Source organism: Trachinotus anak, unplaced genomic scaffold (assembly GCF_046630095.1).
Source record: "Trachinotus anak isolate AG129_WGS33_773 ecotype Australia unplaced genomic scaffold, CSIRO_AGI_Tana_v1 ptg000013l, whole genome shotgun sequence".
NCBI classification, from domain to species: Eukaryota; Metazoa; Chordata; class Actinopteri; order Carangiformes; family Carangidae; genus Trachinotus; species Trachinotus anak.
The window spans coordinates 62,932-88,351 of NW_027273864.1; the positions used below are offsets into that span (position 1 = coordinate 62,932).

Here is a 25,420-nt window from a genome sequence, read left to right on the forward strand (position 1 = left end):
TTTTGCTTTTTTTTAACCGACCTGCACATCCTGCCCGATTCATACAACACAACACAAGCTCATCCACACACCTTTTGTTTACAAGTACAAATACAATGACAATATAAACAGTGGCCACTTCTTGTAACTTTACGGGACTATAAAAACCAGAAGAAAAGAGGCACTGCGTTGGTCGTGCTGCTGGAAAAGAAACCAGGTGGAATTATCTAATTGTATTTTATTGATACCAAACTGCAGACAATGTTGTTAGCTAAGCTACGTATTTGAACAAATGAAACGTAATGTGACTGGTTGGCTCGTGGACCATCAAAATGTCTATAAAGTTTTTTAAGTTTTTACCTGCTCTGTCATTGTCTTTAACTGCTCCATCAGTGTCATTTGTGTGGCTGGTGACAGTAGATGAGTCCAAGGCTGAATTTCTCTCTCAGTCCAACCGTGGATCCAGTGCTGGTCTGTGTGTACTGAGGTGGAGAACCCTACGAGCTGCTAAAGGCTCCAGCTGGACTCATGTGTCAGTAACTTGATGCTACATGATGTTAATGTCTGTTTTCATTAGTGATGGCTACAGTAGCATGATAATGTTAGCTGACTTGCTGTTATCTATATTATAAATGTGTTCAGCAAATGCTGCTATTGCTAGCTGGCTAATTGCATTGCTAGTGAGGGCTAATAGTTGTGTTTAGGTTCTCATGTCCACAGGTTAACTTTATTCAGTTGTGCTTCTTGTTGTGTTTATTGACCACTTTCCCTTGGCTTCATAACACTTTGCTTACATGGAGTGTTTGTTCTTTTTGGTCTGAGATGCTGGTGGTCTGAAGCCATATCTAGTGGCAGTCTTTGAAACCACAATAAAATGTTGCATGTGCAACAAAGACAAAAGCTAAGACATGAACAGAGACCAGCAGAGAGGAGGTAGAGAAAAGGAGATAGCTTTACTATAAAGAAGGCGTCGCTAGCAGAAGTTGCAACATCTCATCATACACGCATACATGGTGAATATATTTCTGCCACTTTCTGTTGAGTAGATGTACCTTACAAAAGCTGTTATTTTGCATGTTGAAGCGAGACTCTGCTGCTCTGATACACAAGATAAAAACAAGATGCTAATATGAGAATTCATTTTAAAAAAAGCCATACAGCATGTGATTGATTTATAAAATGTGCACCTGTAAAATTCTAGACTTTGCAGCATTTTGAAATAAAAAAACAACAACACATAGCTGTAGAACTGCACATTGAGTTTTTTTTTCCCCCATGAAAGGTGAGCGGCGACGATGCAGACAGTAAAAAGTGAAGCTTGGCTCTGAACAAACCTCAAATCAATGTGCACAAATAAAAGGACGAAAAGAAAAAAAGCACTGTGTATCAGCAAATATGCATAATCCTCTTTTCTTTGTTATGGAGCCAGTTTACAACAATTCCCCACTGACATACACCTGGGGGATGAAGAGAAAGGCCATGAGGGAAGAGGAGGGTGCAGGAGTCCAGACCAGATTTTGAAGAAAACTCTTCCAGTGAGTCCAGAAAGAAAGTTCAAACCCAAAGATCTCTGAGTGTTTTTTCCTCCTTTTCTCTCCCTCTTCAGCACCACACTCCTCTTTTTCAAGATGCTCAAATGAACAACCCCCTGTGCTCACACTAGGATTCATGGACACATCCGAGGATGCACTGCGACACATCCTCAGTGATGATCCTGAGGTCATCGGGTGTTTCGGGTCTTTTGCCGTCACACACCCTCGGTCAGGCTACCCAGCCACCTGAGCTAGGGTGTGTGACATGAACACACTGTGAGACAATGGCATCAGAGAAAAAAACACGCAACTGATTAAAACTCAGAGGATATTGCTTTGAGGTTCTGCAGCGAGACAGACGTGAATATGAGCTTTTGGGAGAGAGAACAAGTGACACAAAGGTTGTTTTGGAGAGTTTGTTTGGGAAGGGGTGAGAACTGTTTGACTGCCTGTCACTGCGACATGTGCTGTGTTCCACTTTAGGGCCTCGTTCGCAGATCGAAAATGTCATAATGGATCAACAAGGTCTTTCCGGTTTCAGACTCTTCCAAATGAGTCAAGAGTTACAGTCTCATTTGTCCCAAAACTGTCATGTTTATCTGTGCATTCAGGTGTTTCTAGCCTTTCCCCCCTGACGTAAGATAACACAACGCATCGTAGCACGTAGCCATCGCCATAGGCTCTGCCCTTGCTTTGTTCTCCTGCTCTGGGGATGAGTTCCCGGAGCTAAGTTCAAGAGGTTTCAGGTACTGTTCAGCAGCAATGCTGTTGATCACAACTGGTCATGCAGATGTGTTTTCACATCACAACAAGGATTACCTAGCATCTAGCAGAAACAGGGACACAGACGGCCAGACACTACGGGGAGAAAGAGTCAATAAATCTATCTGATCTGTGCTACCTACTGGTCCAGAGAAGAACCTAGAACCAAACCTCACAAGGTTCTCAAAGGTTCATGCTATGGGAAGAAGTTAAGGTCCAACATTAAATGTGGATTTTACAAACTGAGGTTAACCTTAAAGGTTCTGTCTGTCGGTTTTCTCTGCTGCTGGACATGGTTTCTTGTCAGAATCAGGTGGTGGTGATGGTCACCTGACAGCAGCTTCAGTCACTGTTCTCTTTAAAAGACCAGGGGTTATAAAACGTCCTCTGAGCAGCTATGTCTTCAGGACAGACTGGAGGCTACAGTGAGGGGATGGCCCAGAGCTAGCTGGTTAGCATGCTAACTTCAGTAGAAGAAGAGATGTGATAGAGACAAGAGTTAACACTGGTGTTTGCCTCCACCTCTGGAGACAGATGTTGGTGAGTAAAGGATGAAGTTTGATGCTGAACCCTAGACTGGTGAGTAAACAGCTGCTAATGTTAGCTATGTAGCAATAGCAAAACTTACATATAGCTCCTTTAAATACAGCATTAAGGAACATTGGTGTGTATGGTCTGAATAAAGTTTAGGCTGCAAACGGAGCAGGAGAAAACGGACATCACGTGGACGCTCACGGTTACACAGACGTGGAGAGACTAATCTCAGCTTGTGGCTTTTTGGGTGTGTGAGGCATGACGCCCTCAACCTTTACACACCTGAAGTGGGACACAGCAATGCAACAATAAGCATATTAGGTGAAAGGCATCATGGGAAGAAATAGCATGTAAAGGAAAGAACATGTAAAGGAAGGGGGGGGTTACATGTTCCAATACCTCAGTGAATGCATGATTTTAGGCCTACTAGCAGTCTGAGTGCGACAAATGCTACAAACGGGATACTTATTTACATTAATATAACATATTCCTCTTTCACAATATAGAATCCAAACCATCATTAAGACAGTGACTGCAGCCACTACCATATATTACAATGTCAAAGCAAAGGGCAACACAGAGTGAAGGATGAGTCTCGTAACTTTTTCAGAGTGCAAATGTTAGTCAAAGCTACATCACAGAGGTGCACGACAGACTCAAGATGCACCTGCCGCATCTGCATGGTGGATACTAATTGTAAATCTTTGTTGTTTTTTTGAATAAATCATTTTTAGGGGAAAAATCAAGTATGAAATATTTACAAAGATAAGACATGTACAGAATATATGCCAAATAAATAATGAGCAACAATATTGATTTACTGTGTGGTGGAAATGTTACGTTACATAAATCTGAAGAACAACACGGAGCAACAGTTACACAACATGAGCATGAGAAGAGCAGCACAAGGACAGAGAGCCACGACAGGTGTTTTCTTCTTCTAGTTTTGTTCCAGCTGCTACAGAAACATCTGGAACATACTGTGGTGTTGAACGCCTCTCATGGTGAGCAGGAACAGATTCTTTATCTTGGCCGTTTACTGGTGTGAAACAACAGAATGTGTAGATAATAATCAATAAATAAAGAGCTAATTAATATATGAATACTATCCACATGTTGTAATATAAATATAAAATAAATATTTGAAATACAATGTGTGGCTAACTGCAATTAATATCTATGTGATTTAGCATTGGAGGGTTTAATAAGTAGCTACAGGGCGAGTGCCGCCGTGAGCGAGCACCCAGATCAGACTGGAGAGAGAACGACTACATGACACACGTGCCAGGTGAAATACTGAGCGCACACACATCTTCAAACTTCTTCTGCCACTCAAACTTTTTTCTTTTTTCTTTCTTCTTCTGCAAAAACTAAAAAAATTAAGCTTCATTTCAAAGCTGGCTGTGAGTTTAATGTCTATATTTTCATGCTGTAAATATTGTAATTTTTAAAGTATTCTACACGGCCCTAATGCGGTCTTTTTTCTTTTGTAATGCTCAACAAATTGAGTTTATATTTAAAAAAACGAGGGAAGAGAAGAGCTGCAGACGCCTCTGCTAGCTCACAGCTAGCGTCTGTTAACGCTCGGGGCGAATAACCACAGACTGTAACAACAATCCAGTGGCTGGATTTGTGTGCATAAAAACAACGCAAGAAATTGAGTCTGAACACACCTCAAGGATCCCGGCTTCTGATGCTGCATTCAAGTCCCATGGGAGAGAACGTAGACAAGCCTCCAGCCCTAGCACAACTCAGCCCACAGGAGCTAACAGCTAACTGAGATTCTGATGTCATCAGTGAGTAAACACAAGTAGGTTGGTGTAGAAAAATATCTGAACCTTTAAACCCTTTGCTTCCATCATAATTATTCATTATTGTTTAGTTTGGTTTGGTATAAAACATGTATTCTCGTGGTTAACAAATAACTGAGGCTTTACAGCTCTGTCGACGATTAACTGTCCCACATGACATGAATGCAGCATTAGCCTGCATGCTAACCAGGGTTCACTGGGTTGTAATCTACGGCTGTTTCACAAGCAAAACTAACTTTCCTCAGACCATGCTCCAAAATTAAACTTCTCCTCTGAAACATGGGACCCGCTGACAGCTGACTGCAGCAGAGTCTGCAGCTGGCGGTGGCATGGCCTTTCTCGTGGCAGCCATTTTGCACTACAACACTGGATTAGAGGTAACACGTCTACCACCACATCGTACAAGGCAAAGTGAGTGAAAGCGTGAGTCCAGCCTGCAGGTGGTAAAAAAGGAAGTGAACGTGAACTTTTACTAACCAGATCAAACCCATAAAGGGACAGAGGAGGTGATAGTGCATAGTTTGCAGGGCACTAAAATGTGTGCCAGGACTGTACACAGCATTCATTAGGATTCAATGACTCGTCTACCAGCTGTGGAAAACTAAAATCTTTCACTGCGTAAATATCAATATGATAAACATATCTGCCAGCATCCAGTTGAGATTGATGGTTAGAAGCTGATATGTTACAGTATGGGGCAAGTGTGTGTGTGTGTGTGTGTGTGTGTGTGTGTGTGTGTGTGTGTGTATGAGGGGTGTTTCAGGGAGGAGAGCAGTGACACTGAAAACATTAGGAGCAGAAAGGAACCAAAGGAAAATCTCTAAACGCTGCTTGATGCCTCCAGTTGCTGAGCGCCGCCCTGAAGGCACACTGCGAGTCTGTGTGGGTGAGGGGCCGGCAGAGCGCAGAGGAAAAGAAGCACTGTCCACTGTGTCCAGACGTCCCTCAGGCGGGCTGTTCTCTCAGAGCTGGGAACATAAAGTAAAGGCTTGTGGTCTGGTTCCACTCCTGTGTTTCTCCACTTCTTGCAGAGGAGCGTCTGTACATCTCCACACAGACCCTGCTGCACATCTCCTCTGTTCATATAGTACTAGATTCATGTGTGTGTGTGTGTCTGGTGTGTGGTGCTGCGGTGTGTCTTAACGCCCTTGAATCAAAGGGGGGGTGGGGGGGGGTGGGGGGGGTGGGGGTGCTGAGTCCCCCGTGTGCTGCTGAGGGGCTACGCCAGCGAGTAGATGGCGTTGACGGGTGAGGTGGCCTCAGAGCTCTCGTTGCCCTCGGTCTCGTCCTTGTCCTTCTTCACTGTGTACTGGCCGATGAAGGAGCCGTCCTCGTTGAACTGGCCGTCGCCGCCCTCGCCGTAGTCCACCAGGCTGTCGTCGCTTTCCTTCACATTGCCGTCCAGTGAAGTCTGGCTGCCCTGCAGAGGCTTGTTGTCCTCATCACTGCTGCAGAGGTAAACGAAGAGCAGGGTCAGAGGTCAGAGTGATGTTAAAGTGTGAGCAGCAGTTCAGGAGCTGTCACTGGCTCAGTTTAAAGAGGTAAAGAAATGATGTTATAAAGAAAATGCAGCGCTCAGATAAACAGTCATCATGGCCCCATGTTAAACAGGATGACTGTTTATCTGAGCGCCAGCATTTCCTTTAGCCAACAAGATAATGGAGCCGATGCAGTGCTCAGAATTTGGGGCGGTGAGCGCTGCCACTGTTTTCTCCTGATGATATCACCTCCCTGCTTTTCTACTCATGAATGTGCAGGTCACTGCGGCCTTTTCACGACTCATTTCTTCTCCTGATTTTTCTACATTAGTGCAGTTCTCACATACTTCATGGGGACGAGTCCTGATTCCTCGAACCGACCTGACCCTGAAGCAACTTCACTGTGATGATGGGGACAAAATTACAGTCGTCCCTCACTGGAAAAAAATGACCTGACTCAGATATCACATGTTCATCAGTCATCACATGACGTGTGCACGCTGTCAGGCTGGGAACACACTGGCTGTGTGTAAAAAAGTGCTGCAGGAATGAATGAAGCCACCTCACCAGCTGGGAACCAAAGCAGGTGTCACACGTATAAACTCTACCATCCTCAAAATGATTGATGACCTTGATGATCATTTAGTGATCATTAAAATGTAGCCCGTAAATACCTCATAAATCAGTACACTGCTCGCCCCTCCATGAAAATATCTTTTAAAATAATAATCGATATCAGTGATTCTGGCCCCGGATTACTTTGTATTGGACTGAAATAAATTTTGTGGAGTGAGTGGAGTTTTACAAACATTTTCTGTCAGAAATAAATCAGAAATGACTGAAGGCAGGCAATGTGTTCTCTGGGTCAGAGCAGGGTCTAGTGCAGGGGTCACTGACAGGCGGACCATGGCCTGGAGCTGGACCCAGACCCAACACAGCTCTTCTAGTCTTTAGAGCTCGATCATGTGATGCTACTGAGCCAATCAGTGACTCGAATCAGTGAGTCAGAGACACACAGGGGAGAGACGACGGCGGAGTAGTAAGTGGAGGGAGTGGATGTTAGAGGAAAAGGAGGAGTAAGTCAGGTTTAAATAAATCTTTCTGGGGGGTCTGATAATTTGGTAATTGTTGTACTATTTGGAAAGTGCGGAGGATGATGATTGAGCATACAGCTCAGCTGTCTGTCTAACTGAGCATCATGTGACCTCGGGTCCCTGGAAAAGTAACGTCAGTGAAAACAGTCGATGCAGAAATGACATTTCCTCTAAGAGATATTTGGCAAAGCAGCTAGATAAACCAGCAGGAGACAGACGGGGGGGGGGGGGGGGGGGGGGCGGGGGGGGGGGTTAAAGGAGATAAATACTGTCCTGAAAAATTCAAACAGGACATATGCATACACATGCTGAGTGGCGGCCATATTCTGACCTGAGATCGAAGCCTGAGAACTCAGCTGCGCCTGATTGGTGGAGTTGAGCTTGGTCTCAGTTCAGAGCATGGCTGCATGTCACCTGACTCTGGTTTCAGGGGGGAGAGAAGTTCATGCACAGGGACAGAGAGCTCCGGACTAGCAGGAGCTTCCTGGTCTCAGACCAAGCCAGCAGCATCACAGAGGAAGAGGCTCTCTTCTCTGCTCAGGTCAGTTTATCACATCTCAACTTATCACATGTGGTAAAGTCAGAGGCCCCGGAGGGGACGGACTCTGTACTGCAGCCTCTCACTCATCATGCTCCATGCTGAACCACACACAGTCCAGAAACCAGACATGTTCATAATCAACAGTACAAAAGGACCAAGACAGATGCAGCGTGATCCAGGTCCAACACAGTCCAGAAAACCCAGCTCTGACTGACCCGAGGATCCGGGCTCATTTCATGTGTCTCAGAGACGGTGGAGACTCCAAAAACACACGCTGACGTGATGAAGACATGTTTCACATAATATGAGGTGTGGAAGAGCTGAAGGTGAAGTGGATGGATGTGAGAGGAGGGTTGTGATGCTGAGAGAGAATCAGGTTCCCCAACAGACCAGGATTCACTCAGGCTGAGGCCAGAGGCTGGATGATGACTGTGGTATTCCTACGGGGTTGGATGCGGGCCACGAGTTGAACACCCAGTACCATCCTCACCAGCAGGACGACAGCTTGGTCGTCTGTTCTGACTTCTTGTGGCTGTGCATGACGACTGTTGTGTCTTTAAACCTCAACTGTGATCTTTCTCTAACATTATCAAACCTGAGGGAGTTGTGCTTTAAGAATGTGCGCAGCTTCCCCACTTCAGCTTCAAGACGATGCATCTACCTAAAGACTTTTTAACTGGACTCCACCCACTCACCAAAGCAGAGAAGCAGAGCTGGAGGAATCACTGAGAGGACCTGAACCTGACACAGGTGAATACAGGTGACTGTGCAGGCAGGACGTCGTGTTGTGTTGTGTTGTGTTGTGTTGTGTTGTTGGTTAATGGATTATAATGTGCTGCAGATGAGCAGTAGGAAGCAGCAGGATTAAAGGGACTGAAGATGATGATACAGGAGACTCTTCATCGTTCATACCTTTGCAGAGACCTTTTGACCAATGAGGAAAATAAATCCAACCGGAGAGAGAGGACACAGACATAAGGCAGGGGTGGGGGAGGGGGTGGTAGAACAGAAAGACAGTCATGAGACAGACATGCTACTGAAGAGGTGGTCTAACAGATGAGGAACAACTCTAACATTCAGGGTGGAGCTAAAGACATCTCAACACCATAATCCTGATGATGTAACAGTGAGGTCACAGCTGCTGAGGTGTGGGGTGTGTTGGATGGAGCAGGAAACAGCAGCAGTCAGACAGTCAGACAGGTCAGAGCAGCCCAGTGATGGCTGCACACTGGACCGTTACCACCTTCGTTACACAGAAGAACTGTGGTCACACAACTACAGGAAGTGGGTGGAGTGGAAAGAAGCTGGAGCAGGATGTGGACATGTTGGGTCTTTGTTTTCTCTTCTAAATAAACCTTTGAATGTCTGAGTGCTTGTGCTTCGTCACCCCCCCCCCCCCCCCGACCTCTTTAAAGCAGCAGCGCCTCATTGCAAAACTCAGCTTCAACCTGCTTTTACAACACTGATGGCAAACTACAGAAATAAAGACGCAGGCTGGAATAATGAGGATCCTTTTCCTGTTCCTGTTTTCCTTTTCCTTTTCCTGTAAGAACACTTTAAAACCCCATGCAGTAAAACTGTTTTCATTACACACAGTGAATGATGTTTAAATCTTGCCCTGACACTATACTCAAACTATTAAAGATGCTACTGACAAGACAAAACAAGCTGGAGAAAACAGGAGAAGCTTTGCATGGAAAATATTTAGTTGTGTAACATTTCTGGTGCTTTTATTTTGAAGTGTTGCTCAGAGATTTTTAAGGTCACAGCTTTGTTCTGTTCGTTCTCCAGTTGTTTGTTGCCTGAATCGGTTCCTTCAGGGTGTCAAAGTGTGGCAGAAAATAGATCATCCCCCCCATGTCCACCCTGGTCCCCCCTCCCCATGACTACACTAACACCCAAACTGATTTCCCTCACCATCTCTGGCCCTGTGGACACTTTTTAAATGTCAGCCGACAGAGGGAAAACAATACAATTAACCTCCAGGAGCGTGAAAATGATGTTGAGACCGTCCCCCCCAGGAGCCTGATTATGGGGATGGAAGCTTCTCTGCTTTGATATTTACAGGGTGAAGTTTGGGACGAGGTCTTTGGCTACTGAGGGTAACACAAATACAACAATGTCATTTTACCGTCAGATCAGTGGAGCTGGGGAATTACTGCTCCTGGATCAAAAGCAGCTTTGAGCATCACAGTAAGGGAATAAATCTGAAGCTGACTGAATCAGATTGTTTGTTAAGTTCATACACAGAAATGTAAAAATGATCTTTTGGCTGCAGAGATTGTGCAGCTTCTCACAGTGAGGTTGCCAGGTTTGGTACTAACGTGTCTGTATGGACCAACCTTACCTGGCGACCCCTGCTGCAGCCATACTGTTCTTGGATTTCTGTTTATGTGCAGGTTAAACAAACGTTGCACATTGTGTGTCCATCAGACAGCTTCAGGAGTGTGGGTCCTTATGCTAAGCTAGGCTAATCCCAGCCTGACTCCAGCTCTGAACACAGACACTAGACTGATGTTTATCTGCTCATCTCACTCTCAGAGGAATAAACTGGTTTAGACAGTGACCGCTCCTCTAAAAGTGTGTGTCCTCACTGTAGACACACTCCTACACTCATACATAGATAAATACTGAGGAACTTCATGCTCTTTAATGTTTTCATGGTAACCACGGCGACGGCCTCCTGACTGCAGCTGATTAAACCACAGTTATTTGAATTAAATGTCTTTTGGGAAACCAGTTTCAAGTACTGACTAACACATGTGACCATCCCGAGCGCTCTGGGGCCAGGGAGCCTTCACCATGTTGTCTGGAGATCAGGTTCATGACACGATCACACCAACAGTTTGACACCCTTCAGGAGCTGAAGCCTGGCACTCAGCTGCTTCCTGTCCATTTCTCTGTCAATCACACCTCATAGCTATGATGTCATGATGACGTCATCTGTCTATCACATTGCTCAAATGGTGCTTTAAAAGTTGAAGCAGGCCGGCTACACTGATATGACTGACATGATGAATGAAGACTGAAGACTGTTCATTCTCTGTGGACTGACCAAACAGCCAACAATGCAGGCTGATTGTCCTGTTTGATCCCACCCCCCAAAAAACAAAAACAAACTACACCTCATCCACACCCCCTCTCCCCAGCTCAGGTAGACATCTGCTCCATCTGACATGCGCAGGCTAAGCGAGGTGCCGTGCCGAAACCAAAGTACCTGTGTTCGTTCTCATTCCTGTCAGGGACAGATGACCCATTTCAGCGTGGGGGAGAGAGAGGGACGAGACGTGAGGAAACAGGGGAGACAGCAGGAGAGAGAGGAGGAGGAAGGAGGACAGAGAAGCGCCACATGATACATGCATGTAAATCCTCACACACACACAGACACACACACAGAGCTGAGTGGAGGTGATGGATTAGCACCAGAGTCTGGCTCAGTGACCTTGACTGTGAGAGATGGGCCGGGCGTTAATTTTAGACTCATTAATGATTAACAAACAAAGGAGGATCTCACACACTGTAGGTGGATGAATCACAGCACCACTCATGTGATGATCTATCTGCTGAATCCTGAGCCAAAGTCTCAGTTTATACACCACACAGAGCTAAGGTATCATAACATAAAATCTGTACTGTATATGTAACACAGGTAGTCTGAATGCTACAGAGGACAGGATCCTGTTGCTGTCTGTGTATATGTAGGCATTCACAGTGTACTGCTGTCTTCCCATCAGCAGGATCCAGGGTTAGTAATCAGACTCTGACACCTGAAGCCTTAGTGTCACTCTCACACAGAGTTAGAACAGGTAAAGATTTAGGAAGCAGGTTAAACTCCACGGGTTTTTAGTAAAACAGAGAAAATGACTCATTCTCCATTGAGAGGAATGAGGCCACAGAGATCAGTGGGACCTGGAAGGAGCAGAAGACACATCACTCAACAACTGCAGCATCTACACAACATCTTCACATTACACACAGATGTTTTCTTATTAAAGTCCACTGCCCTGCATATATCAACTTCAATGTGGTGGTGTGAACACCTCTGCAGATTTCTATATGACAGCAGTATTCAAGTGTGTCCAGTTGTGTTGTTGTTGTTGAAATGGTAGTTAAGATGCTGTATAAATTGTTCAGGGCTGTGTTCAGTTGTCCACCTGTTCATTCACTGTACAGTGTTACAGTGCAGACAGCAGCTGGACTCGACTCAGATATTTGTGATTATTATCTCTGTCACATAATCAAACCATCTTCTGCATCCCATGGCAGGATACATTAAAATACATGTTATCCTACAAGACATTAAATCTTTACACATCTGTCATGTTTGTTTTCATTTGTGTCTTTACTGTATTTGTATCAGTTCTCACTGTTGTCAGGTTGTGTTGTTTTTTAAAATGTGTTTTAATGATAATGTTTGAAATCCTGCTGCTCAGACAGAGGAGGAGACGACTCACTGCCCCGCCCACACGTCTCTCACTGGGTGATAAAATCACATTAACTAGCAACTGGTCTGTTAGCGAGACAGGCCACAATGCATGATGGTCTATCTTGATGGATGTAGTGTACGTCTTCTCTCCACTACATGTTGGTGTGCCCCTCCTCTCTGTACAGTGAGTGAGTGGATGTTTGATCAGAGCCTGCTGCTGCCAATGCTGCATCTGGCACCAATGATGATCTGCTACAATCACTAGAGGATACTGGGAAATGATCTTGAACCATTTACCACACAGTCCCTTGACCACTAAACACTGTAAAATGAAGACAGATGATATTGTTGTGTTGCTGTGATGCAGGTGGAGAGTGGTCTGTTTAATTATACTTACTGGTAATCAAAGGATCCGTCCTGGTCTTTCTGGTCCACGGGGTCTAAGGGGAGATCTTTTTTGTCACGCACTGAAGAGACAAGAACAAACAGCTTCGTTATCAGCTGATGTCATGATACAGACAACCATCCACACAGCGAGAAGTTAGTCTGAGCACACTCCTCATTTATTAGACTGTTAATGAACACTGTGTCCCAGCTCCATACTTATAACACTTCATCACATCAGAACACTGCTGTGGCATTAAAGCACTTTGTCATTACAACATGTCAACATCATACTTAATGGACATCAATTCATCTGCTGCCAACTTCAAACTACAGACTCTAAATGCGTTTCTATTCATTTAATTTTTTAGTACTTTAGTATGTAAACTGTGGTACATAAACTGTAGCATACAAACTGTAGCATGTAAACTTTAGTATGTAAACTGTGGTACGTAAACTGTAGTATGTAAAATTTAATATGTAAACTTTAGTATGTAAACTGTAGCATGTAAACTGTAGCATGTAAACTGAAGTATGCATTTGGAACACAGTGAACTTTTTCAGAGAGTTGTTTAAGGTCAGCTGTGTATCACTGGGTTGTGTTTGTCAGGTGTCATTGTTGTTATAATTAGTTCTGTCAAAATAACATGTTAATTTCAATTCATTAATTTTAGAAAAATAACCTGTTAAAACTGAATTAATGATTAGTCACGCTCTGTGACACCAGACGGGATGTGGACACTTCTGTGATGGCCGCCATCGACCTGAGTCTGGTCCCTAACTGTACGTTCAGATGGAAAGCACAAAAATGTCAAAGTGACAGGATGTCATTCATTGTCTACGTCTCTAATTTACGGCACGTCATATGTTTCAGGAAAAAAAGTTGAAGTCAAGACAACTTTGTGGCAACCATGTAAACGTTTGTTCCCCAGCACTATGGAGAAGTTTACAAGTAATTGCGGTGACGTGTTTCCTGTCCTCTACGACGTGTTCCTGTTTGCTTACAGGGTCTTAAATAGATACAAAGACACCAGTTGACGTGTGTTTGCTTTGTGGGCCATTTAAATAAAGTTTGCAAGACCAAGCGTTGCTAACACACCTGCTAGCTGCATCTACGTCAGAGACCAACTAACTAGCGTCCTTGATAAAGCAGCCAGAGGGACCTTCACTCTCACGGCTTTTGGTCTGGACGTACAGGAAGTACTCGCATTCTCACTCTTTAATGATAGTAGGTGTGTTTCCATTAAACTGCACAATTCAAAATCGCAAACTTAAAAACGAGTAATGGAAATGTGACATTTTTGAAAAAAAACTCTTGAATGTCTTTCGTAAAGTGAAATCAAGACACTTTTACACATTAATGTGGTGCCCCCTGCTGCATCAGGCCCCAGGGAGCCAGTTCCAACCAGACTGCTGGAAATCTGTCATCGACATCGCAAGAGGAGAAAACCAGCTTTGTTCACATATCACTCAATGAGACACAGAACATTCACAGATTAGTCGTCTTTTCTAAAAAAAAAAAAAAAAAAATATTCATAATAATTTCTGTTTTGCAAAGTGACATAAAATTAATTTAGATTAAATAATTACAAAACATGTAATTATTCAGATTATTTTAAAATCCTTATCAGACTTAGTTGATGTTAGTTGTTCCACAGTTCAGCACCTACCGAGACACTTTGTGAACCCAGTCACACAGCCCCCACCTACACATCACAGAAACTGTAAGACATTAACACCACTCTAACTGAAATGATCCCAGACTGGAGATCAGGACCAAAGCATGACACATGATCTTCACAGTAACAGACCAAAACCTGGACATCACTGCTAATAACAGTAACAATAACTGATTCACTTCCTGTTTACTACCTCAGGGGTAGAGCGTCGTAGAAAGTTTTGGTTATGAGATATATGGCGTGTTTTAATCCTGAAAACTGTGACAGTGTTCTGAATATACTAGAACTCATTTGACACAACAAACAACCAAAAACGAGACATATCAAAGCCCCAGAGTTGGGCCTTACCTGGGTATTTGCCGCCACGACTCCTCTTAATGAAGCAGACGATGAGGAGGATCAGTATGATGAGGGCGATGGCACACATCAAGCCGATGAACCAGCCCTGAGTGGCTATGTCTACCTGGTCTATGTAGGCTGGAGACACACAGACACACATACACATACACACACAGGGCAGAAGAAGAGAGAGAGGAGTGGGAACACAGTGAGTGTTTGTCTGGACATGATGAGTCGGAGCTAACACACCAGACACACATGTTCACATCCCAAACACAGACACACACACGTCTATAACTAAGAACCAGCGTTGTGTTATTTCCCCCACAGCTCAGGTCCAGGTCGACGCTGCACATCCATACCAATGAGGGGTTTGTCCTCTTTCCCATTACAGAGTGACAGAGGTGGGACACAGGTCAGGGTTTGTGGAGGGAGAATGATGGTTATGGTCAGTACACCTGGAAAGGTTTCAGTACAACCTGAAAGAACACACCTCCTCTGAGAAATGTTACACACATCAGCACTGAATCTGAACAAAATACAGACAGGAATATTTTCCATCGTTCCAGAGGTCTCAGACTGGAGGAACATGCATGAACCGTACAGACTCACCCAGCTTTGACTGAGTTACTGCAGACACTACCACTGACAGACTTAGCCCACCTGGCTGGAACCCTGGTTCCACCTTGCCTGGTGTGGTCTCACCTGCTTTGGTCTTAAAGGTGACTGATTTGCTGCTGACGCTGTGGACCTCATGGGAGTAAACCCTCAGATGGTACATGGCGCCCGCGATCAGATCCGCCACTGCAATGGGGGGCTGTTGTTTCACTTGCACAACTTTCATCGACTTGTCGCCTTGGAGACACAAGAGAGGAGCCAATCACACTCCGGGGGGTGTGACCTTTGTTCCACAGTACAGCCTGTGCTTACTAGCAAAGGTCACAGCGTCACAATGCTTTGCAGGGAGACTGATAGCAGGGTTACTGAAGTGAATTGAGACTAATAACAATGCAGTGCCCGTCCCCATCACAGAGACTCGTTCACAGACACACACACACTTTAACACATCTGTGAAGCTCAGGTCAGCTGAGACCACATTTTCCCTCAGGGGCAGAATCTCCAGAGACACGGACTCAGGTGAAACCTGGTTGTCTACGTCTCACACTGTCCTGCAAATTGGCTGCTCTGCATCACGTTTGGAGCAGGTAGAGGTTCTTCCTCTGCTCTGATCAGGGGCTGAGGGGGCAAAGCATTGTTGGTCTCAATCATTCACGGACCCACACTGCGACAACAACCTGCGTCTTTCCGGCAAAAAGACGCATCGGTCGAGACGTGGCCGAGCGGGATGACATGAGCGTGACTCAGAGGTGGCGGTGAGAGGCGGCACGAGGTGGTGACATCATGCACCATGCTATCAATCAACCACTGACTTCATCCAGCGGTGCTCATTCCAAAGCCATGCCATTTACTCCCAGTCGTTAAACCAGCCAAACAAAACATCTGCCGCAGAAACAGGAGACATGCCAGAGCTTCCTGCACAGTTAGACAGTGGGTGAGAGTCCAAGGCTGATATTTAGTCATTATAAATACAACATGGTGAACTTTATGTTTTCAGGTTAATTTGAAAACAGATTCCAACATCCTCAAATTATTGAGGCTTTTGAGATTATTGAAAATCCTTTTACTGTTCAGACCTGAGTCCTTCACCTGATGTGGTCTTAGTTCAGTCCTGTCTCATCATGGAACTGAAGCGCTGAACACACCTGAGCCTCTAACACGTGTTCAGGAGTGTGATGGGTGGGAGTCTCTGTATCTGTGTGTCCCATTGTGACACATTTTAAATCAGCATTTGTAAAATAATCTGGTTGAGATTAAACAAAGTTAAAACTTTGATAGAAGATGGGAGGTCTACGGAAGCCCTGAGTTTTTTTTTTTCTCAAGATATTTTTTAAGTTTTTTTATCTATTTGTTTTTTTTATGTGTAAAAACAACCTCGGACAGGCAGGTGACTTTTTTTTCTGGGAAATTAAAAAAAAAAAAAGAAGAAAGCTTAGAAAAATGATCCCCCCCAAAACATTTTTCACTTTGCTTCTTAGGGGGCTGCTTTCACAGTTCTACCAATAAATGAATAAATACATAAATAATGATGTAATAGTGATTTTGGCCACAAGAGGGTGAAGTGCAGCGCTACTACTGACTGAATCAAACCAAAATAATTCATGTTTCCTTCTAGGTGAGTATTAATTCCTCTATGCAAAGTGAAATATATAGAAAAAATATTTTGAAAAAAAATCACTAGCCTCTCAGGGTTTCCGTAGCGGTGACTGTATTCAGTTCAGTTCAATAAGCTTTATTACAATATTGCTAAAGCGTTATAGATGATATAATAATTTAATAATATATCTGACACTGAATCACTTCATGTTTCAACAAATCTGTTTCCACCTGAGCTGATGGATTTCTCCAGAATCCTGTGCAGGGAGCACAGAGTATCATTAAGTCTCTCCATCCCTCTGATTGGTGCTAAGCTCCTGTTGGTGAAACTCAACACTGTCTGAAGTTTAACGCGAGAAGCCTGACAGGAGTGGGAGGGGCTGTGTCCTCAGGGTTTTAATGTGAGAGGACTCTATGCAGGAAACGCTGAGTTTCAGTGTAACGTGACTGCTGTGGAAATGTACCCGTATTTTCCGCACTATAGGGCGCACTGGATTATAAGGCGCTCTGTCAATGAATGGTCTATTTTCGAACTTTTTTCATATATAAAGCGCAGCGGACTATAAGGCGCATTAAGCGAAACAAGACAGTCAGATAAGTCAAACTTTATTAAACGCGTTCACACTAACTCCCAACCTTGTTCAGTTGTAACACGTAAAAAAACACAGTCTGATACCGCTAAACAAAATGTTAGCGTATTCACAATAACTCCTTATAGGTCCTTATACACGCACACTGTAATATTATGGTGAAGCACAGTATGTATTACTCCGCGACGCTCCTGACTACGGTAGCCGTGATGCTGCAAGCGGTGCGGCTTTGTAGTTTACCAAAGTCGTACTAAAACATTTTGACAGAGCGCCGTGAGCGCCGTGAACCACACAAAATCACTTCGAGGTCAGTAAACACAACCAGAATTAATCCATATATAAGGCGCTCCGGATTATAAGGCGCACTGTCGTTTTTTGAGAAAATTAAAGGCTTTTAAGTGCGCCTTATAGTCCGGAAAATACGGTACTTGATTTGGAATCTATCCAGGCAACATGTAGGGAATTCAATTTCAATTTAATTTGCTGTTTGCAAATGAAAACAGAGCAGAGCAGCTAACAGGGAGGAGGCTCACTAAATTATGTTGGTATTATTTACAGAACAGAGAAAAGCCTGTTTCAAATAACAGGGGAATTTAAGATACTCTTCCTTGAAACAGGTTTATATTTACAGACATCAATAATTTTGTGAGGACAGGTTGGAATATTAATATGTATCTGTGTGTGCATGTAAAATGTTTAGTACTCATGCCCACACCATGACAGTTATTCCCATTTTCCCCCCTTCTGAAAAGATTTTTATTCATTTTATTTTCCATGGCAGCTGGTCCCAGGGTCCCGGTCCCAGGGTCCCGGTCCCAGGGCCCTGGTCCCAGTTCCTTCCCTTACTCCACCGGAGCATAATCCTTCATAAACCCTCCTCTGACAGGAACAGAGACTCAGAGTCACAGTCAGGAAATGGAGGGAGGATGAAGGGATGATGGTGGGGGGTGGGGGAGGGTCGGGGGCTCCCTGCCACCCTCCCTTAGAGTCAAAGCTTTCAGACCCGACCTTGGAGAACAGGGGGTGGATGGGAGGGGTGGAGGCCATTAGATCAGTCTCATCACCGCCCCCCCCCCCCCCCCCCCCCCCCCCTTTACCCCCCACATTCAGACATCATTAAGAATTTAAGCCTCTGTCCAAGTACATTAAAAAGACATCGTCCCTCCTCTCTGTCCTCCATCACAGACTGTTAGTCCAGGACAGGAGGGACGATGTGTTTTAGTGCTTCAATCCAAACCAAAAGCAGGTGATCATGGGAGAGAGAGCGGCCAAAAAGAAGTGACGCATTCAGAGAGAGGAAGCCGGGCAGCCCCTTCTCAGACAAGAGCCATTCAGAGCCAGGCAGAGAAACCAAGGAGCTTAGTAACAGAGACATCATCACATTTTAACATGAGGACCAGAGAAAGGAAAGGACAGACAGAATACAAGAGAGGCAGACTGAGCTTTGTTGTACCTTCAACCTTGAAGTCAAATATCAGAGTGAGAATAAAAACTAGCAGACCAACAGAACAGCTGCTGCTACAGAGGAAGGAGATCTTTCCTTTCTTTCTCCTTTATTCTCCCCTCCTGTCAGAGTGTGGTTTTCATAAAAGAGTTTAGCAGAGAGGAGCAGCGACACATTTCTGCAAAATACTGAACCTGCCACTGAGGTCTGACTGAGGCCTGTTCGCTAGCATCTCTGTTACAGGTGGCTGCTGACTGTGATCAGCATCCTGCTGCTGAAAGGACTGACTCATTACAGAGGCAGGGAAAACTGAATTTAGCCAGAAAATCTTCCTGTGAATGAAGATGCACTGAACAGTGTTCAAGAGTCGGCTGAGATCATGTCTCTGACACCACAGCTGTCAGCTTCCTGTGAACAAGATCTAAGCTTTACAATATCGGCTCTTTACAGCTGCTTTTTTGCACTCAGGAGAAAACCTTTGTTGCACATTACCCTGCCCTGGAAACAGTGGTGGATGACTTTACATGTGGTCATTTGACCCATCAGTCATATAAAAAAGATTTGTGCAGCTTTGAAATCAGAGCTGGTCAATCAGAGGCCTGCTCCAGTCCTGTCATCATCTCCTCTGTCTGCTCCTGCTCTTTATACCTCACCACTCTGGTCTGGTTCCCTCTCACTAGGTCAGATCCAGATCTGGGTTTTGGCAGCTCTGTCTGGGTTCTTACTGTCCAGTGTGAACTCTAGCACAAACTCGCTGCTGCTGGCCGGGAAGTTGTGTCTCCAGCTGACGTTAGTGTAGTTACTGTTAGGCTCCACCGTCAGATCCCAGATCTCCAACCCGGGGGCCACTACACAAAGGGGGTAAAGGGTTAAAGGTCAGAGGTAGGAGCCACACACAGGGCTTCTGTAGACCTATGTATAGTGTGTTTCCATGCTAATCACAGTCCGCTCAAAACCAGAAGTAAAGTTGGAGGATTTTCACTCCATGAAAAACTTGTAAAATTTTTACTTTTGGTTTCAAGTGAACATCAACCTAAAACTAGAGACAGTGGTCTCCATCCTAATCCTCAAAACTCCAACAGGCATCCCTTATCTCTATGTTTCACTTATAAAAAATACAGTTTGGATTCTCACTTCCTGACCAGGAGGATGCTGCCGGCTACATCCTAATACTCTGAGGTAATTCCCCACGTTTGTAAAGCAGGTGGGGCACAGCCTATCAGGATGCAGCCCTGACGTAGTTTCCTGTTTTGTCAGGTGGGAGAAGTTAATTGATTTTTAACAACAATAAACCACAAAGAAAAAAGATAGTAAAAGCCACAGTGGGGCCACAGCAGGTACCCAGCACGTTCTTATCTGTGCGCCTGGTGGTGACTGGCGCAGGAGGCGTGGTGGTAGTGGTCGCCTCAGTTGTAGTGGTGGTAGTAGAAGTAGTAGTAGTAGTAGTAGTAGTAGTAGAAGTTGTAGTTGGAGGAGTGGTGGTAGTCGAGGTACTAATGGTTGTAGGAGTGATGGTAGTAGGAGGAAGAGTAGCAAGAGGAGGAGGAGTAGGAGTGAAAGGTGAGGCCACAGAAGAGTCGGTAACCTCGACTACAAGGGAGGAGGCAGGAGAGAGCAGAGGGTTAGACAAGGCAAGAGGATCATCACACAGGCAGACACACACTCTGACACACACACTGACACACACTGACACACACTCTGACACACACTCTGACACACACACTGACACACATTGATACACACACTGATACACACAGCAGACGAGGCCCTGAAGATGAAGCCCTGAGCTGAAACACACAAGCTGCAGTCACCACCACCACCACCACACACACACACACACACACACACACACACACCATCGTCATCATCATCATCATCATCATCATCAGTCAGTGTTTTCCTCTTCATCCCAGCTGAAATCCACACACACGCACTTCATCATCATCATCACTGTGCTGCTGCTGCCCCCCGGAGGACAGATGCTGACATGACACATCTGTCACACTGCTCAGAGGTGAGCAGCTCAGAGCTGGATTCATAAAACTGCTGACTTTACTTTCTTTTATCTAATGGTTCTGTTGCATTTAAAGGGCCAGTCCACATAAAGCCAGAACAGGCTCCTCCAGAGCCACAGGAAACTGACCTGACTGTGTGAAGTATGAGGGAATGGCCCCTTGTGGCATCATCAAGTGTTACCTTGGTGATGATGATGTCATCTGGGGTTACCTTGGCTTGACTTAAAGACCACATCTGTGTCTCAATTCAGGGGCTTCATCCTTCAGAGGCTGCATTTAAAGACCGACAGCGACAGGATGTGTTCTGTGGATCAAGTGGATCCTTCGCAGCCCAGCATATCCCAAGATTCATAGTGGGCCAGTGATGAATCACTTCTCAAAAAGAGAATAAGGCAGACTCTGAAAATGAAACACCAGATAAATAGGAAATCCTCCACAGGATTCTCCTCCAAATCTTTGGAGGCGGAGCCTTCGTAGACCGCGTCCTCTGAAGAATGTGGCCCCTGACACACTGGGACACACTGCACAACTTCATAACTAAAGTGTGTGTTACAAACTGTGGGTCACAGAAATATGAAGAACCAGCTCGACCCACACTGGGAACTAAAAGTCAGAACATCTCAGACTCTGTTTCAGGTCCCCTGACTTTATGGAGGTGTGGTACAGGATTAAGTTCCTGTCTGGTACTGAGCTAAAGGGGCTCAGGTAATCCTGTTTACAGATCCTCTTTCATCCCCAGAGGAAAAGACAACGTGTCACAGTTCATCCAGCCTCAGCCATTAACGCCACCGTCACTTTTCAACTGTTTCATAATCTTTTTGGAGGACGTCCTGTAAACCAGTGGTTCTCAAAGTGGGATCAAGGGACCCCCAGAGGTTCTTGAGTCGGTTCCTGAGGGTCCCCAGCAAAAAGCGGAGTAATTTATCTTCTCTATATTCCATCTATAAGTAACACTAGGGTTCTTTTTTGAATGTAAATAGTTGAATATTGTTGTTATTTATTACCATAAAGTACAGTATTGCTTGTTTTTATAGTGGTGTTAAATACTTGACAGTTTAAAGCAGTTTTCAATAAATTAGTGAATTTAAAAGTACATGGGTTCTGTATCAAATTAGTATCGAGAATTGTGGAAAATCACAGGTATTGGTATCGACTACTGAAATTCTGGTATCATGACAACCCTAAGTAACACAATGAATGTTTGACTACTATCACTCTTTATAATAAAACATCTAAAAGCAAAGGTCTCATCAGACGAGGGTCTGTGGTCTAACCTGTGTCAGTTCAGGGACCTTGATGTGAGACAGTTTGAGAACCACTGTTATAAAGGTCAGAGCAGCAGATGTGTCAAACACCAACACCGTCTGAGTCCGGACCAGAAACACTGGAATCAACTGAATGTTTAAACAGACAGGTCCTGATTGAAAGAAAAATGTCGTGTTAAACTTTGAAAGTGTTTGTCTTCGTCTGTCAGATGTACAGTGGCCCTGAGAGCTCAACACACTGCAGCTTAGCAGTTGAGTTGTTGTTCAATGCCTTCGACTTTAAAAGTCACAAAACATTGAAGAAGTGTGTCCCAGTGGGTTCATCACTTTTTTGTGTCCCCTGGAAACACTTCTGTTGTGTTATGTGTATTTGCAGCTCATGTGTTGTCAAACGGATGAAGATGTTTTCTTGTGTGTGTTTTTAAAATCCAAAAGGATTTTAGAGAAAAGATGTTTATATTCATCGAGGTACAAACTGACACAGCTTCAGTGAGTGTAGTGAAACTCAGGTGTTGCACTGGTTCAACCCTCCTCAGGTTGGGAATCCACACTTCCCTCTCCACTGACGTCCACTGCAAATGTTCTTCACTCTTACTGCACCTGGAAGTTGAGTTCATCTCCAGCCAGTGAAGGATCCCACTACTGACGCCCCACCCCAAACACCCCCCTCTCCCCAGGCAGCATGCTTGTATCATGAGGCTGGACACCAAGCATGCCTTCAAACCATGGTGCGAGGGACAAATAAAGTGAGGCGGGATGATGGAGACATCAGCATGTTCAGGAGCCTAAAGACTGAAGCCAGTTTACCTGTGACTCCCAATGTGAACTACTGACTCAGTGTACAAGCGATGGGTAAAGATGGTGTAGTGACATTGCTGCTAGAAAAGCTCCGAAGCAGGATGATCGAGCCAGTGACTGAGCGGGCAGACTGCCGTTTGTTTGTCCTCATCAGGTCGCATCATTCATCAACAGGTTTCACACGCCCTGACGTTCAGATGCAGGGATGTGCATCTCGTCCATCACACAAACACAGCAGCGTCGTCATGACAGTGTGTCCAGTCAGTCGCGACACAAGACGGACTTGTATCTCATAGCAGACTAGAAGTGAGGCTGTAAGAGTGTACCATCAGGGACTGGTACAGAAATCACAGGTCAAAGGCCAAAGGCTCTCCAGCAGCTGTCAGAGCCAGAGTCCCGACTGTGACGACCAGCTACGGTCACAGATCATTACACCAAATATTTAGAGCGTGTGAAATGTGAGGTGTGCTCCACTGAGCCTTTAAATCCGACAGCGTTTGAGGACCTGTGCAAGTCGAGCGGGTTTCAATCCCTGACAGCACACACCAGCAGACACACAGCAGTTTAAGGAGAGATGGAGGGATGAGGAGAAGCAGATGGATGGGTGAGAAAAGAAAGAAAAACACTGTAGACAGCAGCAGTCCACCCTGATCTGTGGTAGTAAAGACTGGGTCACCTGTAGTTATTATAATGTTGGAGCTCATCTAGATCTAGATCACACAGAGCTGTAGTCTTATGTGATTGATCCTTTACATTAAAGTCCTGCATATTAACACATCAGCCTCTGTGCTGACTGACATCACTGACAAACCAGCTCAACATCACCTTACTGGCTTTCTTCTTTTCAAAGGTATCTTTGTTCTGCATCACTCACTGTGATGTGGAGCGTCTGCTCCACCAGGTCTTCTTCAGAGAGTACAGTTTGCTCTGTTGTCATAGAAGTAGATGTGTTGTCATAGCAGCTGCTCCCTGACATAATCTAATAATATATAACAGTGATGAAGGACTGAAAGCTGGAGGAAACCCCAGTCAGTGGACATTGAGTCAGGATTGTTTTGTCCAGTCTCCTGCAGTGTCAGAGATCATCATAACTGACCTCTGTCATCGTGGTTGTTGTGGTGCTAACACTGGTTTTAGAGGATCTGTCACTCAGTGCAGTGAGACAAGGATCTGGATCTGGGTCAAGCCTTTTTTATCAACTTAACAAAAAATGTAGACTGAAATGGGTCATGAAGTGTCAGCTCTGCTAACCTGCATGTTTAATATCCAGTCATACAAACAGGCGTTGTCCGTGGACACACTGAGACTGTGAAGCACCAGCTCCCTCTGCTGGACACCAGTGGGATCTGCAGGAGGTGGAGCCTGCTCTGTCAGTGAAGGTGGACTGTGCTGCTGCTCAGTGTTTAGACAGACACATACATAGACGGGGTGGGGAGGGGTTGGGAGGGGTGGGGGTGGGGGGCTGTGGGGCTGTGCTTCTCATTCCCATTTACCTAGACCTGTAGTATTAGGAAAGATGTCTGCCAACACAGAGAATCAGAGACAGGAGAGAGGGGAGACAGAGGTGAACAACGGGACAGTTAGTTCAGCAGACTCTCTACCTCACCACTGATGGAGGCATCATTGTCTTTAACCTGCTGCTGTGCACCAGGCTCATCTGGACCACTGTCTACTGAAGAACTAGTCTAAGTAAAAACTGTCCACAATGGAAATAAAAGCAAGTTTTACAGCTCTTTCTCTCTCTCTCTCTCTCTCTCTCTCTCTCTCTCTCTCTCATGTGTAATTACACTGTAGAAGACACCGTAAGGAGTGAGGTTGAAAGTCAGAGTCCTGTTGGGAAACAGAACAACTGAACTGACAAACTGGGTCAGAACTGGGTCAGAAATTCAACTGTTAAACTCTTGGACTACCTGCTTTCAGATTTTTCAGTTTTTAGAAGTTCATTCGCTACATTATTTCTATCGTCTCTGTGGCTCTTGGCCCAAAACCTAGTGGTTGCTGCTGTAGACATTAAGTCTTTATATATTATTATTAAATAATATATATTATCATATTGATTTTTATTTTAAGTTTTGAGCAAACGTCTTCCAGTCAGGAGTAAATAGAACATTAGTTGGGAACTATTTTCAGCAGTGTATTAACCCACATTTGTTGCTCTAGTATTTCCAGGACGGTGTGTGTGGGACTGAGTCAGAATAAACTGCAGTGTGTGTGTTCATGGTGATGAAGGGACATGTGTGCGACTCACAATGTGTTTTAATAGTTTCTGTAAACAGTGTAGCTCTGAGGCTCAGAGATAATAAAATACTGAATTTAAACTCATTTGAAACACACAAGAAAAAATGGAGGCTGATAACTGAAACAGGAAGTTCAGTGATGTGACAAAGATTTGACTGAAAAGTGTAGTTTGCTTTGTAACTTCTTTATCCCTGTAGAAAATGCTGCAGTGCAATGTACTAAGAAATATAGTGCACATTCAGTTCATTAGGAAAACCAGTGTATCTGAAACTATTGCAGCCTCATCCAACAGTGTTT

At 44.7% G+C, this 25,420-nt stretch overlaps 1 protein-coding gene across 4 annotated transcripts in view; it reads right to left on the reverse strand.

Annotated features, from left to right (window-relative positions):
- Positions 1-913: 913 nt before the first annotated feature.
- The window catches only part of nfasca (neurofascin homolog (chicken) a), a 123,500-nt gene continuing 98,993 nt past the window's right edge, over positions 914-25,420 (reverse strand). For 3 of the 4 annotated variants that reach the window (XM_071495246.1, XM_071495245.1, XM_071495247.1), the window contains 3 exons: positions 14,569-14,697; positions 12,555-12,624; positions 914-6,066 (listed from right to left, as the gene is read on the reverse strand). In XM_071495246.1, the coding sequence (XP_071351347.1) occupies positions 5,838-6,066; positions 12,555-12,624; positions 14,569-14,697 (428 nt within the window). In that variant the 3' untranslated portion in view covers positions 914-5,837. Of the gene's footprint in view, positions 6,067-12,554; positions 12,625-14,211; positions 14,248-14,568; positions 14,698-15,264; positions 15,415-19,532; positions 19,656-20,148; positions 20,398-24,378; positions 24,406-25,420 lie in introns of all 4 variants that reach the window. The other variant, XM_071495244.1, reaches the window with a different exon arrangement.